Consider the following 15,372-nt stretch of genomic DNA (forward strand, 5'->3'; position numbering starts at 1 on the left):
AATAATTTACGACCTCAAAACATGCAAAGGGAAAGTCAGTCCTACTTAAAAATAACCATCTAAATATTTGTTTTATTTCTGTTACAAAAAAATCTTTGTATTAGGCAGCTGGAGAGGTTGCTTGGGTAAGAGAGGAAAGCTGGGAAAGTGAGGGAGATGGCAAGACAGTGAGCAAGTGTGTGTGAGGTTGGGCTGCCCCAGAGTTGCAGTGGAAAGAGAAGGGCGGAGTGAAGAGTAACCAGCCACAAGTGGCCATACAGCTAATGAAGGGGAAAGAGGCAGATTCTGAGTTTCAGAGCATGAGACTGGCTTAAATAGCTTAAAGGTAGGGAAATTATCAAACCATTTCATTTCAACAAGGTCATTTTGACTTCATTCATTTTTAATTAAATGTTTTGCCCTTATCAAAACATTTATAATGTCAAAATAATTTTCTGGAGTATTTCCTTGTGAAAAATTCAGAGATTTCTAATTTTCATCCTGATTTGGAATGAAAGAAAATTTCATAATCTCAGGATTTCCCATGGAAGAAGAAATCCTATTTTTCAAACAGCTCTGAAATATATATATTATATGGAGTCAACACCAGGCATAGAAATGTACAACCCAAAAGCAGAAATTCTGAGGCTCTCAGAACAGAGGAAGTCTGAATGTCAGCTATTCTCTAGGGTATTTTATTAGCTGCTCTGACAGTGTTGTTTAGCAGTCAAGCTTCTTATAAAAGTTAGGGAAAACTTTACAATAGTTTAGTAGACTAATAATTTTGGATGACAGATGACTTCAGGTCACACAATTTAGCCATTCTGTTGAGTGAATGTAGTACAAGAACAATGTTCTCTTCTATTATATCATTGTGACTGCTGATTTGGTAATTGAGCCTCAAATAATGCAATATCTGAAATATACAGTACAACAAAGGCATTAAGTTAATGGAAACTCAACTTTCCTAATGTTCTGACATATAAATAGAACACTAGTCAGTCCGCTACACAATTGGCTGGTTTTGCTTGAATGCACATAGGAATAAATGGAAACATCCTTATTTCCTATCCCAGGGGGCAATTATTTCAGAGCTTGATTTTGTGCATCAATAAAAAGCAAGATTCCATTGTCTGGGAGCTAATCTAAAGCATCCTGCTGTAGTACGCTGAAGGGGCAGTTCTGCAGAAAAAAGATTAAACTGTGATGCCCCAGTACTTTGAACCAAAACTGGGACTCACAAGACCTATATTCTTTTCCCAGCTCTGCTAATGATTTTCTGGATGACCCAAGACAAAATTACTTCATGTTTTCCGGTTTCTGTTTCCCCTCCCACTATAGCGGATTGGGGGGGCGGGGGAGGGCAGAGTGGGGGAAGATTACTTTTTTGTGAAAGAAAAATAAATAAATAATTGGGAGGGGGGTGCTTCCTTCTTTCCCACTCTCCTCTCCCGTTTTTCATTGGAAAGCAGGGGAAGCCAGCAAACACACACTTTTCCCCTTGTGTGTGTGTGGATGTAGTAAAATAGTGAGAGAAAGTGGGATTGTTTCCCCACACACACTAGAACAAGGGGGGAAAAGTTGTTTCAAAGTTTTCAAAGTTTTCATAGAAATGGAAAAATCTCATTTTAAAAAAATCCACTAAATTAAACACACACACACACACACACACACTCACTCCTCCGGCCCCCAGAAAAAAATTTGGAGACCTTTCAAGCAGCTCACCTCTCCACCATGTCTACCTAGAGTGCAAGGTCTTTAGGGCAGACAACATCTTTACTCTGGGTTTGTGCCTAGCAAAGCAGGTCCCCCCCAACCTCTACATTGGGACCTCACGGCACTACTATACAAATTAAATTAAGCATATTTTTGTATTAGGCAGCTGTTAAGCATATTTTCCAAGATTGCCCATCCCAAGTATTCAAAACTTCATGATTCAGCCTCTCCTCCGTCCTCTTCCCCCGCACCAAGAAAAAACACCAAACAAAAAAAACCACACAACACAACCCCATCCACCCTGAGGATTATTTGTTGTTGTTTTTAAAAGATGCATTTTGGGTTCTTATTTGCCGTCTGTTGAGCTGTTAGCATGCAGTCACCTCAGTCTGGTGTCATCATCCTTCGCTCTTAGTTCCATACCAAATCTTGCACTATCCAATAATCTTAACTAGGTGCTGAGGGTCTATGGGAATGTGTGAATATTCGCTTCCAAGATTTTTTTTTAAAACAAACTTATTCCAGTTTCTGCCGGACAGCTTTCATGGTTAAGGTACCACCACACTGACTCTACATGTTAAGGGTTCTGCTCCCAGTCCTGCCACAGGCTTCTCTTGTGACTTACGCACTCTAGCCAAGCTTCTCCAGGCCTCAGTTTCCTCCCTCTTCCCATCTATAAAATGACAGGTTTCAGAGTAACAGCCGTGTTAGTCTGTATTTACAAAAAGAAAAGGAGGACTTGTGGCACCTTAGAGACTAACCAATTTATTTGAGCATAAGCTTTTGTGAGCTAATACTGTAAGTCAGATATCCAGTTTCACATTCAATGTATTTGCAAGCATTTATCATTAAGCAACATCTGATTAATCAAATTTAATGTAAAGCTGCGTGGGTCAGATTTTTATGAAAAGGAAACCTTAAAATGTGGCTCTAGTTTAAATAGGCAGATGGCATGATACGGAGAGCTTAAAACAAAAAGTTCTTGGAGATACATGACTCATTTAATTGAAACCATTAGTTTTACTGGCAAACAACTACATATTTCTGTTCTGTTAATCTGAACAAAGTGCTGTAATTACAACAATACACAGCGTCCTCTCGTGTCCCATATTGACAAATTGTGGAAAGAAAACACTTTCCGGGTAACAAGACATTCAGTGCTTCTATCCAGAATACTTTTATTATATGGTTATCATATACATCAGAATTATATTGGGAACATATACAAATATGCAAAGAGTAGTTCAGAACCTCCATTATTCACATACGCACCGTACCTCATGCACTCATTCTACTCAGTTCTCAGGCGAATGGTACACAAAAATTATTGCTTTGTAGAACATACCCCTCAGATTAAATCTAATCTTCAGTGGCAAGAATTGAGAATTTAAAATAAAATTAAAAAATAAAATCTTAAATACCCTGTATAACATACCTGTGCATAAACCTAAAGATGTATTTAGCTTACCCCATTACCTTTGAAATACTTACCAAAATTAAAATTTGAAACCCATTTATAAAAAAAAGTATTAAAAAGTTCACCATTATTTACAAATCCCATTAAATTACACATAAATAAATATGTACATTCAACACACTGTTTCCCTTAATACACATAAAGTCTCCCTGGAAATATATTTATATATATTTTTCCCTAAATAGGCAAACAATGTTTTCTTTAAAAAAAAAAAAAAAAAAAAGTTACAGTGTATGCCTATTCTTTCAAGTTTTTTTTCTTTTTCAATTTAAAAACGAGACCAGATATAAATATGTGGATAAAGCTGCAACATCCTTAGACAAAGAAAAAGATTTTCTAAAAGCATTTATTTTCAGTTTGCACAAGCAATTCTTTAGGGGGCGGAGAGGGGGCGTGTTGTTTTTGTTTGTCTTTTTTTAAAAAGACAATATCCATTGTGGACAACTGCAATTTTTAAAAGCCTGAATATTTCCATTAAAAAAATATTAAAATAAGCATGTCAAATGCATCAAATAGTTCTTTCATCTACACTGATTTCAGTTTTTTTCCTACGGTAGTCTGAAAATAAAGCAAAACAAAATGATCTCTGTGTTTGTCATGTGTTTATAAAATACACCATGTACATAAATCTAAATACCATTGTTTAATACTGCATTATAGTTATTGTTGGCTTTAAAGACTAAAAACCTGACGTTTTTCCAGATAATGAAGAGTATCCCATCCAAAATCCATATCTCAAAAAATATACACGGTCGCTGGTCACCACTAGATACTTAGATGTTTGAAAACTCTACGTCTGTCTTAGTATATTTCCACCAAAGACTTTATAGCACCACTTTAACAGCAAAGGATTTTAATACACTCACACCAGTACTTATCTTCTGGTAACGGATTCCACAGTTAAGGGAGGAACTGCAGCTTTAGAAAGACTTGTCTTACAGATCCAGAGGGAGTGAAGATCCTGAATAAGATGTTTTGTTGTTTTAAAAAGGGATGGGGGAGGGGGGGCTGAGGGAAGGAGAAGGAGAAGTAACCAAATTTCTACATGCCCCGTAGGCAAGAAGATCCCAGTCTGTGTTTTGGAGGAACAGTTTGAAAGTCTGGTTTCCCTCATCTTACTTCCTGTGCTTATCCATTTTATCAATGTTTTTGTTGGTTTCTGCAGGACTTTGGTCGCCAGTGTTCATATATGTTTTGTCTGCTATTTTTAATGCTTCATTTAGGTAGTTCTGGACGGAGGTCATGGCAGCACAGATGGCAGCACTCCCAAAGCCATGTGTGATCAGGCTAAAATGAGTCAAACAGCCCTGGATGCCAGGGTCCAAGATTGGACTAGGTCTAGTGTTTCCAAGAGGAGTTCTATCCTGAGTGAGGAGGTCTGTGAATTCCTTACATATCTGCCTGAAAGACACAAAAGGGTTCAGACTTTATGCTGGAAAGTGCAAGGCACTCTGTGAGAGGATTTAGCACTTAGAAAAGAAGCAGCAAGATACAAAATCCTTTAAATTGAAATAACCAGCGATTCAGACTGTGTAGCAATCACAAAGGGATTTCAGAACTCAATTACACTCTATTACACCTACATCACTACAAGGATATTCTCCAGTCTAATTATAGAATAAAGTCTGTTTTTTAGGGTCAGTTTTGGACAAGCTTTATATACATACACATGTACACACACTTTCCAAAGGATAATCTTTTCTGCTTTGGTGTCTAGCTGGTTCTGCTTCAATTGCTCTATTTATTTTTTTTTAAATCAATTTAGGGATAGTGTCCGTGAGAACTTCCACAGATGCACTTCAGCTGCTTTATCCATTGTAAATCACTTAACTGGGGCATTTAATTTACCCTCTTCATCAGAAATGTAGGCCCCCAATCCTGCAAACACTTATGCACGTAACAATACAACTTAACAATACACACGAATGGTCAATGGGCCGACTCAAGCACATAAAGTTACTCGCATGCATAAATGCTTGCGGGATCAGGGGCCTAAGTTTCAGATGTATTTTTAAGTTGCTTTGCTCATTTCATGTACACTGAGTGAACTTCACTGATTCAGCAGGATATACAACGTGATGCCCTTTAAAAACAAACAAACAAACAAAAAAAACCCCTGTAATTGCAGAGTACAAAAAGAGTAGTCCTTACATTATCGGATATGGAGTGCTGTATTTAAGAGGTATTACGGGACTGATCCAAAGCCCACTGAAGTCAATGTGGTTCTCTCTTGACACCAGTGGGTTTTCATTAGATCCTAGATCCCTGCTATACAATATTAAAATTAGCCAGATGTAAAAATTCTATAGAAAAGATCTTCTGTTTTAGTCTGTAGAGGTTTAGTGTCATTTCTATAGACCATGTAGGTTTCAACTCCAATAAATTCTAAAGGACTATACCATAAGGGTTTATGCTGACTTTGGTATTACCGATTCACATGGACCTTTGGGGGGCGGGGGGGTTGAAGGGGTTGTTTTTTATTAAAAGCAAAAATCAAATAGTATTTTACAGAATCGCACATTCTTCCAGTAACCCAAAAAGCATTTTCTTCCCCCTTTAGCCCTCCATACTTACTTTGCAGCAAGAAGCATATTTTTCCTGTTAGCCATCTCATTACGACCCAAGTGTGGTCTGGTTAAATATTCAGCCACTGCTTTGGAAGGAAACTCTGTCTCACATACATAACCAAAGTCACGAGCAAGATGTACAGCTTCACCTGGGGTGGGGACATGTGATAAGGTGAATGTTTTAGATCCTATAATTAGACCTTCACTGTTAGAAGGTAAGAGAAATATGGGCAAAAACTCTAATTCTCAGAATATACCCCCCACTTTTGAAACAGCCATTGTTAGTATGATCTTCCCCATACTGTTTGTTATTTCCTAATTAATAGATCATCTGAATTTGAGGAAGAGACACTGAGAAAAACTTGCATAACAGGTGCTACAAAAAATAATTGTTCTGGTTCCCTTTGTATCAGAGGACAATATATGGGTCTCTGTATCTAGCTATGTTGCATAGGTACAGATAGAATTTCACCTTAAAATGATTAAAGGGCATATATTCTTATCATGATCACACAGCTGGCAACTGATCTCCATGTGTCGGTAAAATTTTGAAGTTAAATAGATTTTGCACACTTGTGCAACTTATCAGATGATAGTTTTAATACAATAATACAGACGGGCTACTGTTTAGTAGTTAATTAAAGCTATCTATTCAAACAAAAACCCTGAATTTTACTGTGAACTATAGGTTAGCTGTAGCGTGAGTGTAATACACAGACACACCAATGTATTAGACAAGCTTTCTCTCTCTTTTGTTGGTCTTCCAATTCTACCTTCCTATAAGGATCTAATAAAGTAAAAGTTAGAACAATATTTTGAGATAATGTAGATTAAAAAAACCTGACAGTGATATTTTCAAAGTATTGTTCACACTTAAATTGCTGCTTCCATTTCCATTAACTATAGCAATAACAAGAAGCTGCGTTTTTAAAAAGGCCCAGCTAAATTAATACAGGGACCACATAACATGTTGCAAATTAAATGAGCTCCAGTTTCCTATCAGGAAGTCAAAAGCTGTAAATCTCACTTTATATGCATGTTTATTAGGAAAGCTTCTGAGGATGTGATTGAGGTAGGGCCAGTTACTGGAGTCTGCTGCTCCACTGCTTTTAAGCCTCCCCATAGGAAGTCAAACTCACTAACATATAAGACCTCAAAATTGGAAAAGCTTCCGCCTCCTCCCCCCGAAATATCCCTTCTCTACATACCCAGAGACTAAACAAGCTAGATCCCACTGGGGACTTTGGAACTGCTTGGTATAAAGGAGTTGCTCTCACACCTGTCAATTTCACAACAGTATGGAAATAACTATGTAGAATTCCTTAGTTTACACAGAATGGCTTCCCTGAATGAAAACTGAAGTTAATGCAATGGTTCAGCTCCCTAGTCACAGTTCAGATATGATCAAGTTGAAAAATAACAGAATAATAGAATATAGTCAGATATCCCTATTTGATCTGAAGGATGGCATGAACAACTAGAGTTGAGGAGGGGATAAACCAAAACATAATTGCATTTATAGTAGCATTGGGAGGGCTAACAGGCAGCAGAGTTTGTTAATGGCCTGTAACTTGTTTTTTAAAATAGCTCTGTCTGTCTATCCTTTTTTCTAGGCTTGATCAGCATCCTGTCAGTGTTTGGATTACAGTTTATAAGCCTTATACAGAAAAGTCATTTTATTAATTTTTAAAAACCATCAAAAACACCCCCTCCACACACACACACACACACACAGGACTGACCTTCCACCAAAGATGTCAATAATGTCACATTTGCAGCTTTCCTTCTACCAGCTGGAAGATTCAAGCCAATTTTATCCAGTTTCTCCCTTAATGATCTGCCACCATTTTTAGATTTGGCTCTGTAAGTAGACAGAGAGAGAGAGATGTGACCTAATTTAGCTTCAAGGGGACATACTTATTATTTTAAAAGATGGGAAATCGAGTTACTGACATTTAATGAGGTTCTTTTGGAGGGAGGGGAATAAAAAGCTGATTCTCTGTTTTTCAATGACCTACTTTTTAAGGCTCTGCCACAAACCCCTCAGTGTAAAACACACATCAGAAACCAAGTCAAATATGTTTTGCCTTTAAGTTTATACCATAATAAAAACATAGCTATAATAATGGGACGTAATATGAATTAAACGGTTTGCAAAAATAAGAAGCGGGGGAAATGTCTTATAAGACCACAAGATAGTAACCAAGACACTTCCACAGGGAGATGATTTGTCACTGAAAAAAGAAAATTCTCCTTGTGCAGTTCCAGCGATGGAATCAGATTTTAACAGGGAATGAGAATTTGTTGTGAGAACTGTTATAGCACTTCACTTTGGGAAGCGCCAGAGGTGCAAAGGAGTTTTATTTCCAAAGCCTATTAGAATTCAGTGTTATTTTTTTTAAGTTTTATAAAATGCTTTAGACACCAGTTATTCAGTTCAGTTTTATACAATGCTTGCAAAAAGGAACAACAAAAGACAGGATTACCAAAGTCATGGGGATAGGAGGGAGAAGGGTAGCCTACCTACCTTCTGAGTACTCCTCCTAGCAAGGAGGCATTTAGACATTCTGGAGGCGAGAGCCTTCTCTGAACCTCTGCTACTGTTACTTTATATTTAGATGTGGAACTCAGCAGAGAAAGTCTCCCCGGAACAGAACAGAACACTTCATTGGGGTTTATCACCACTCCAATTAATCCATCCTTCTGGCAGGGGAGACTCAGCGAGCTGTTTTTTGTTAATGAAATGGGACCTGTGGGAGCCAGGTGGAAAAGCAGGTATTTGATTTAAAAAAAAAAAGGAGAGAGAGAGAGAGAGGAAATTACAAGTCTAACACAAAACTAATGTTTAGCTCCATTTAAACATCCACCACTGGATCTTGTCCTGAGTAACTGATCCAACAATGCCACAGTTAGCCTCAGTACCACTAATAATGGACTGTGGCTAGTTTTGTTGTCACAGTAAATTTCAAGAGTTGCTACATTCAATTAAGAATATAACTTATTTTCCTTAAATGTGCAGTCAAAACTCAGCATGCACCAGGGACATAATATCCTGGAAGTTAGCAAGTTCAGGCTTATAAAAATGAGCATCAGGGCTGTAAAGCATGTACAATGGTAGAGCAGGAACTAGTATCCTTCGGCTATCGACAAAAATCTCGTTCAAACCAAAGGCACAGAGAGGTCTCCCGTCCTCCTTAGACCAGGGCCAAATAGGTATGATGGGAGTTAGGGGGTGCCAAGCAGCACTGAATTTCATCTTCTGCCTCCAGATATGGAGTCTCTGTTCAGAGAAGTTACCTCTCTCCCTTGAATTAAATTCCAGTATATTCCTGCCACATATTTCAATATCTACAGCTGAAAACAGTTAACACCATCAGTTTTGCTTTCGGTTATCGTTACCATGAGATGGGGCAACAGACTTTGCAAAGGGACATTAAACCTCAGTGCGAGCATATTTGTAAACCGATCATATTAATCTACCAACGAAATGTAGCCAGACGGAATCATTGCTATGGGCAACTAATGCAAGAAAGGGTTAAACAGCAAGGGCTGGTCTTGTTCACTAGCAAGGAAGATTCTGAAGTGGTGTCTCTGAGAGCAGAATAGTTCTCCCATGAGCTAATTCGGCAGTCGGCAGCGTTTCTGACAAACGCTTCTGCTTTCCCTCAAATAAATATATATCTGAAGTCCCACTTCAGTCTCTAGAAAAAACTTGCCTGATTTACAAAGCGCAAGTTTGTCTGCAAACAGGAAAACAAGACTGTAAACTAAGCTGAGAGTCGATCCGCGCTTTACGCTTGTTTAAACAGCTACAAACCATTCCAGTCCAGATAAAGTCTAACCGCTTTATAGGACCATGGAGTGCAAATGGCTCTGTGCTAGTTTAACTAATTCCTCGCTAGATTTTAAACCAAGCCCCTTACTTTCTATCCTACTACCGAAACAGCAAACGGACCCCTGCCTCACATTCTTAGCAAAACCGGCCCCCGTGTCATTGTATACACAAGGAATTTGCGTCGAAAATTAAATGTCAGATCTGCATTTAAATCCCGTTCCTGGATAAGTGCATTTGTTCTTTAGCTAAGACGGAAAGCAATAAAAACAACGGCATCGTTTTGCTCTTACGGCTACTAGTAGCACAAAGGTCCAGAATAAGAGATTCAGGTGTCAGCGACAGTCTGCTGGTGCCATTGATACTTAGGGTAACTCGCTTCCCATCGCAATGGAAGGTTTGCAAAGAGAGGCTTTCTTGTACTCAACATGCCAAAGGAAGCAGCGCAGTTTCCAAACTATCCCCACCATTAAATATCACCGTAGATAAAAACAGAGCGTTCCTCTATGGCTAAAGCCATCATGCAATAAAAGTCGGGCTTCCTGCCTTTAGACAGATCCTCTTAAAGCAATGGAACAAAGTATCAACTTGCCATACGTATCATCTACAAATCAAACTTCGTCTATGGACAAGGAAAAGTAAATCAGAATGCCATCTACTGACCTTTTCTAATGACTGTCTGGTCGTGCATTAATAAGTGTTGATCTTCCACATTCTGGAGAGAGAAGGGGGGGGGGGAATACAGTTCCTTTAGATAAAGTGACTCTGGAGTCCATATGGATCCCTCCACCCCCTGCACCCACTGATTCCAGCTTTTGACTGATGGGGGGGGGGATTAGTTTTCTCTGCGTTAAGAAAGATATCGAAGCTAAACCGCAAAGCGGGACCATTCCCCTTAGCAGCAGCTACAAAGCCCCTCAGACACACCAGGGCACCTGGGCTCCAGGGCTGATGCTTTCTGGCCTCTCTACTCGCATCCAGCCTACTCCACCCCCAAATGGGGCTAAGATCCCCCCGTGTCCTTCACACCCCCTCTAGAATGTATCCGCCGGGTTGGAGACGCTGGTTAATTGCTTTCTCTCAAGCCCTGCCGGCATCAGGCTCACTGCTCTGACTGGGCTCGGCCACCGCAGGCCGGTGCGAGTAGCCAGGACCCCAGACGGAGCAGGCCCTGCCAGGGGACTTACCGGCACCTCCTCCATCTGGTGAGCCATCTCGTGCAGCCCCAGGTTCTCGGCGAGCGTGGAAGCGTCCAGCCCGTGCCCGTGGGGCAGGAGGAGTTCGGAGCGCCTGTAGGTTTCCCGCCTGCCCCCGGCCGAGCCGCTCTCCAGCGCCGAGAGATGAGGGACAAGGCCAGGCCTGGCATGATGGACCAGGCCGGAAGGATCCTGGCTTTGCCGGCTGGGCCAGGCGGCCTGCTGCTGGCTGGGCGGCGGGGGAGGAGGCTGGTGGAGCGGGTTAATGGAGAAGGGGTCCCCGAGGTGGGAGTAGGGATCGCTGGCCTGGGAGTAAGGCAGAGGCTGGTAGGGGGGTGGGAAGTAGGGGGGCTGGAAGTCGGACGTCCCGGAATGGGAGAGCTGGGGGCCCGGGCTGTACAAGTGCTGGCTGACAGCGGAGAGGTGGGGGAGCCGGGGGTTCCCATTGCTGCTCCCGTCGTGCCGGTCCTGGAGAGCAAAGGGACAGAACAGAAGCCCATTAGTGCGGGGAGGTTAGCCTCAGCCCCTGCCCATTGACAGCCAGGGGGTCCCTGCTCCCCATCGCTTGCCTTCCAGCGCCTGACTTGGGAACAGGCAGGAAATTCTGGCCCCGGGGGAGTCAACGGCGGAACTCTCCGCGGCTGGAACTAGGCCAGGAAACCCCCCACACACACACACACAGCTGCCTGCCCCACTCCGCACGGCCAGGTCACACACCCTGCGCGCCTTTGTAGAGGGAATCTCGGGGCTGGAGTCACCCTCTTGGGGGAGCGGGAGCAAAGAAAGAGAAGAAGCTCAACGTTTAGCAGTTCGTCTAGGAATCTAATTAACTCATCCCACAGCCTGGGTGGGGATAGTATGTGGAGCCGGGAATTAGAAGATTAGAAGATTCGCTTCCTAAAATAAATTCAGACTCAAGTCTGGGGAAGGAATCTGTAAAAAAGTGACTGTTACAAAGTGAGGAATTCTGGCTGCTGTAGCAGAGAAGTTTTTAAATTAAAGTTGAGAAACTAATTCAGAAGGTGAGGGAGGGGCGAAGCTCCCTTCCTTGCCTCCTGTCCAGCCTGATTTGAGGCCCCTGGCTTCAAAGTGTGTGTGGGGGGGGGGGGGAGTGTTCAAATACCCTGTAAGTGGTCAGTTGTGGGCGAGTTTAACCACAAACCCTTGGGCAAACGGGGCTGCGCTGAAGAACCCCATCAGCAATCGGGGGAGAGCGGCTAAACTGACTGCGAGCCCAGTTCGAACCTCTCTCTTAGCTGATTTTCCTTCTCTCCAAAGACCTCGCGGCTCACGTCTGCTCTGCTTTGGGGGCGCACCGAGCACCTGGGGGGTACGGGGGGGGGAGTTTCAGCTCAGAGTCCGAATAGCTGTCTGGCCATTTAGAGGGCTAGTCCTACTACTCCAGCCGCCTCAGCTGAAATTCTCGGATTTAAAAACTCAGCAATCAAAGCTTAAAATGTCTCAATTGAATTGATCCCGGGATTTAGCAGCTTCTGGCTTCACGGTCATTAAAATAACAGGGCTGGTTAATAAGAGGAGAATGGGTGTCTCAATGGGGTCCCAATGGAGCGTGAAGTGGGGACTGCAGCTAATCTGTAGGAGCCAAACATACAGACCATGACCAATGGAGCAAAGGAGGAGACGCTGCCGCTTTCAGAGATCAAAAAGCAGGAGGTGGGTGGGGGAAGTTTCACAAGGAAAGAGGGCTGGGTAGGGAAACGTGGGAATAAGCCAACGCGGGCAGGCACCTGATTACCTAATCCGCTAATTGCCGCGGATCCCTCGCAAGGCTGCTCGACCCTCGTGAGAGAAACGGGCAGGTCTCGAATCAGGATTGAAAAGGAAGCCCCCCCCCATGCACCCCTTCCCCCAGCCCGGTGAGATGCTCGCCGCCCCCGATCTGGGATGAGCCCCAGGGAAGAGGAGGGAGACAATCATCTCCCCCCTACCGGGCCGCGGGCAAGTGGGAGTCGCTTGTACCGCTGGGTAAAGGGCCAGCGACAGGCGCTGGCTCCTTTGCGCTCCCGGCTGAGGCTGGCAGCTAAATAGTTTCCGTGCCAAGGGCGCCCACTGGCTGCCACGCAGCCCGGACCTCTCCTCCCTAGATCTCTCCCCGGCGGCAGCTCCCACCTGGCTCCCCATGGCGGTTCAGTCCTAACCCTGGGTCCCCCTGAACCAGTCCAACAGGCTGGGGCACCCGCCGCCCCCTGCTCCTGTGTGCGCTCTGCTTTTACACCAAACTTTCCCCGTCTGGGGGCGCATTGCAGCTCCGAGACACACACACAAACATGGCCGAACTTTGCTTAACGTGGGACTAGTGCACGGATTTATCTGGGGAGCAGGCACAATCTGGAGCGGATTAAACACATCCGTTTGGTTGAGGGAAGAAGAAAACTCAGAGCTCCTTCCCCCTCCCAGCCCCAAAGTTATTTGCTCTGCTCCCAAGCGGCGCTCCCGGACTGGCAGGATCTAAAGGAGTTTCTCCTGGGGATGGGGTGGGGAGAGAAATTGGTTTTGGTTTGTACTAGTAGGGTTTTGCTGTCCCTCTCTTTCAATAGCTCAGAGCCAGAGACACACCAATGAGGAAGCCTGACAAATTTGGCAGCCAGCTAGACGGGGTGGCAATGTTGCAAGGAAAGAAATGCGGGGCGGGGGGACAGGTAAGAGACCAGATTTAAAGCCTAAAGGTGCACATCGCTTCCATTAACCCCACTCCCTATTCATCTGGGCAATTCCCAGCAGGAGAATCAGCGTTTAGGGAGATTATATAATCTGCGGCGCACCATCTAACAGAAAACACAAAATCTTAAAATCCTCCGATTTGATAGGGAGTTTGTGACAGAAGCGGACTAAGAGCCCAATCCTGATGTCCGTTGGAAGCCAGGGGATCTCTTGCCCAAGCAAAGACTGCTAGATTGGCCCCTATTTATGTACAGATGCTGACACCCACACAAAGCCCCTTCTCCCTCCTCCCTCACCTACTACTATTAGCTCTCACCTCGCAGTCCTCTTCATATTTGACATTATCTGCTAGTTTCCACAACATGGCGTCCAGTGTCCAAAAATATATGTATATAGTAGATCAGAAAAGATCCCCAGCCCCAAAAGCAGTAAATATCCAAGTCGGTGCTGGGGAAGAGCAGCTCCCCCGGGTGGATTCTGTTAGTTGCCAGGCATGAAGATTGGTTCGGGACTAATCTTCCCTCGAAGAGTCACTGAGGTTTTTTTCCCTGCCCAGACGCCCTTAATGGCAATAGTATTATCATAACTCCTCCCCAGGGATGGATTGGGAGACTGGGCATTCATTATGGGCGGCTCAGAGCCAGCCATTCAGGAGGCAGCCCGCAGCTCAGAGCCACTCCTTCTCTGCGCTCTGGGCTAGACTAGATCCTCTCCAGGGCGCAAACGAATGGCTGGGGGAAGCTCCAGGCTGCCCAGGGCGCACACACGCGCGCCTGGCTGGGGAAGCTGCCCAGGGCGCGTTGCAGCTAGATTTCAGGCGCGGATGTAACGCTGTTTTTTTTATCCATGAGGCTCCCCGCTTCCCCTGAGTAGGAACACGCCGAGGTGTCTCTGGGGAAGTCCTGGACACAGCCCCAAAGCCATGAGATGCGCTCAATGGAACTGGGAAGCCCAGAGTCGTGGGGCTCGAGAGCAGAGCCGACCAACCTGTCTGTTGTAAAGGGTCTGCAACTGAGCGGGAGCAGGAGTGGTGGGAAGGGGTTTTAAATGCCTAGACTGATGAGCGCCATAATAAAGAGGAGAAATGGCTCCAAACATTCCAGTTCCATCTTCCCTCTTAAAACTGCTTTATTGCCCCATACAGGGACCCTCTCCCGCCGGCCACGCAAAGCTCGCGTTGGCCCGGGCTGGAGTAGAGGTAAAATTTAATAAATTGTATTAAAAGCACCACCTTTGCCATGCTCAATACGAACTCCTCATTCTCCCACACCCCAGAATATGCCCGTCTGTTAGGCACTATCTTCTGCGTAAGGGCAAAGGATGGACTGGTAGCCCGAACAGAACAGAGCTGGATGTTGTACCAGTGTACGTCAAGACAACAAAAGTTTGGTGTAAAAAACAAAAACATTTTGACAAGCCAGATCTTGTGGTGACTTGATTTCAAGCCCAAACATTTACCAAAAAGTCCTAATTTTAGATGAATCATTTTGCAAAGCAAACAAAAAGCTTTATTGCAAAAGCAAGAGTAGTAACTCCAATATTAAATCAATTTGCATAATTGTCAAGAGCTTGAATTACTGATTACAACTTGCCAATGTTTAGGGTATAATTTAGTTAATTACCCTACACGATTATTGCAGTTGGCTAAATAACTTAGGTAAAGCAGGACACATTCAGCGTTTCAAATCTAACTGGCGTGTGAATTATGCCCCTGGTTCGAAATGTTAATGACTTTCCCCATGAAAATCCAATCTGTCCCGTCCTTTTGAATTATGCAAAATCTAGTTTGGGACCAGGTGACAAGGGGGACACACTTCGTTGATTTTTAGACAATCCCAGTTTTAATCTAAAAGTTTAAACACAGCCTTGCTAACTGGCTGCCTATCTGCAACCCGATCTGATCTATGCAGTTATGTTTGCCTG

At 43.6% G+C, this 15,372-nt stretch overlaps 1 protein-coding gene across 1 annotated transcript; it reads right to left on the reverse strand.

Annotated features, from left to right (window-relative positions):
* Positions 1-2,444: 2,444 nt before the first annotated feature.
* TFAP2C (transcription factor AP-2 gamma) lies at positions 2,445-13,973 on the reverse strand. Its single transcript, XM_048820564.2, has 7 exons — positions 13,766-13,973; positions 10,759-11,235; positions 10,235-10,286; positions 8,267-8,489; positions 7,482-7,600; positions 5,747-5,888; positions 2,445-4,573 (listed from the first exon to the last, which is right to left on the reverse strand). The coding sequence occupies exons 1-7, from the start codon at positions 13,811-13,813 to the stop codon at positions 4,288-4,290; spliced, it is 1,347 nt and encodes a 448-aa protein (XP_048676521.1). The 5' UTR covers positions 13,814-13,973; the 3' UTR covers positions 2,445-4,287.
* Positions 13,974-15,372: the final 1,399 nt, after the last annotated feature.

The sequence above is a fragment of the Caretta caretta genome, chromosome 13 (genome assembly GCF_965140235.1).
Source record: "Caretta caretta isolate rCarCar2 chromosome 13, rCarCar1.hap1, whole genome shotgun sequence".
In the NCBI taxonomy this organism is placed as follows: Eukaryota; Metazoa; Chordata; order Testudines; family Cheloniidae; genus Caretta; species Caretta caretta.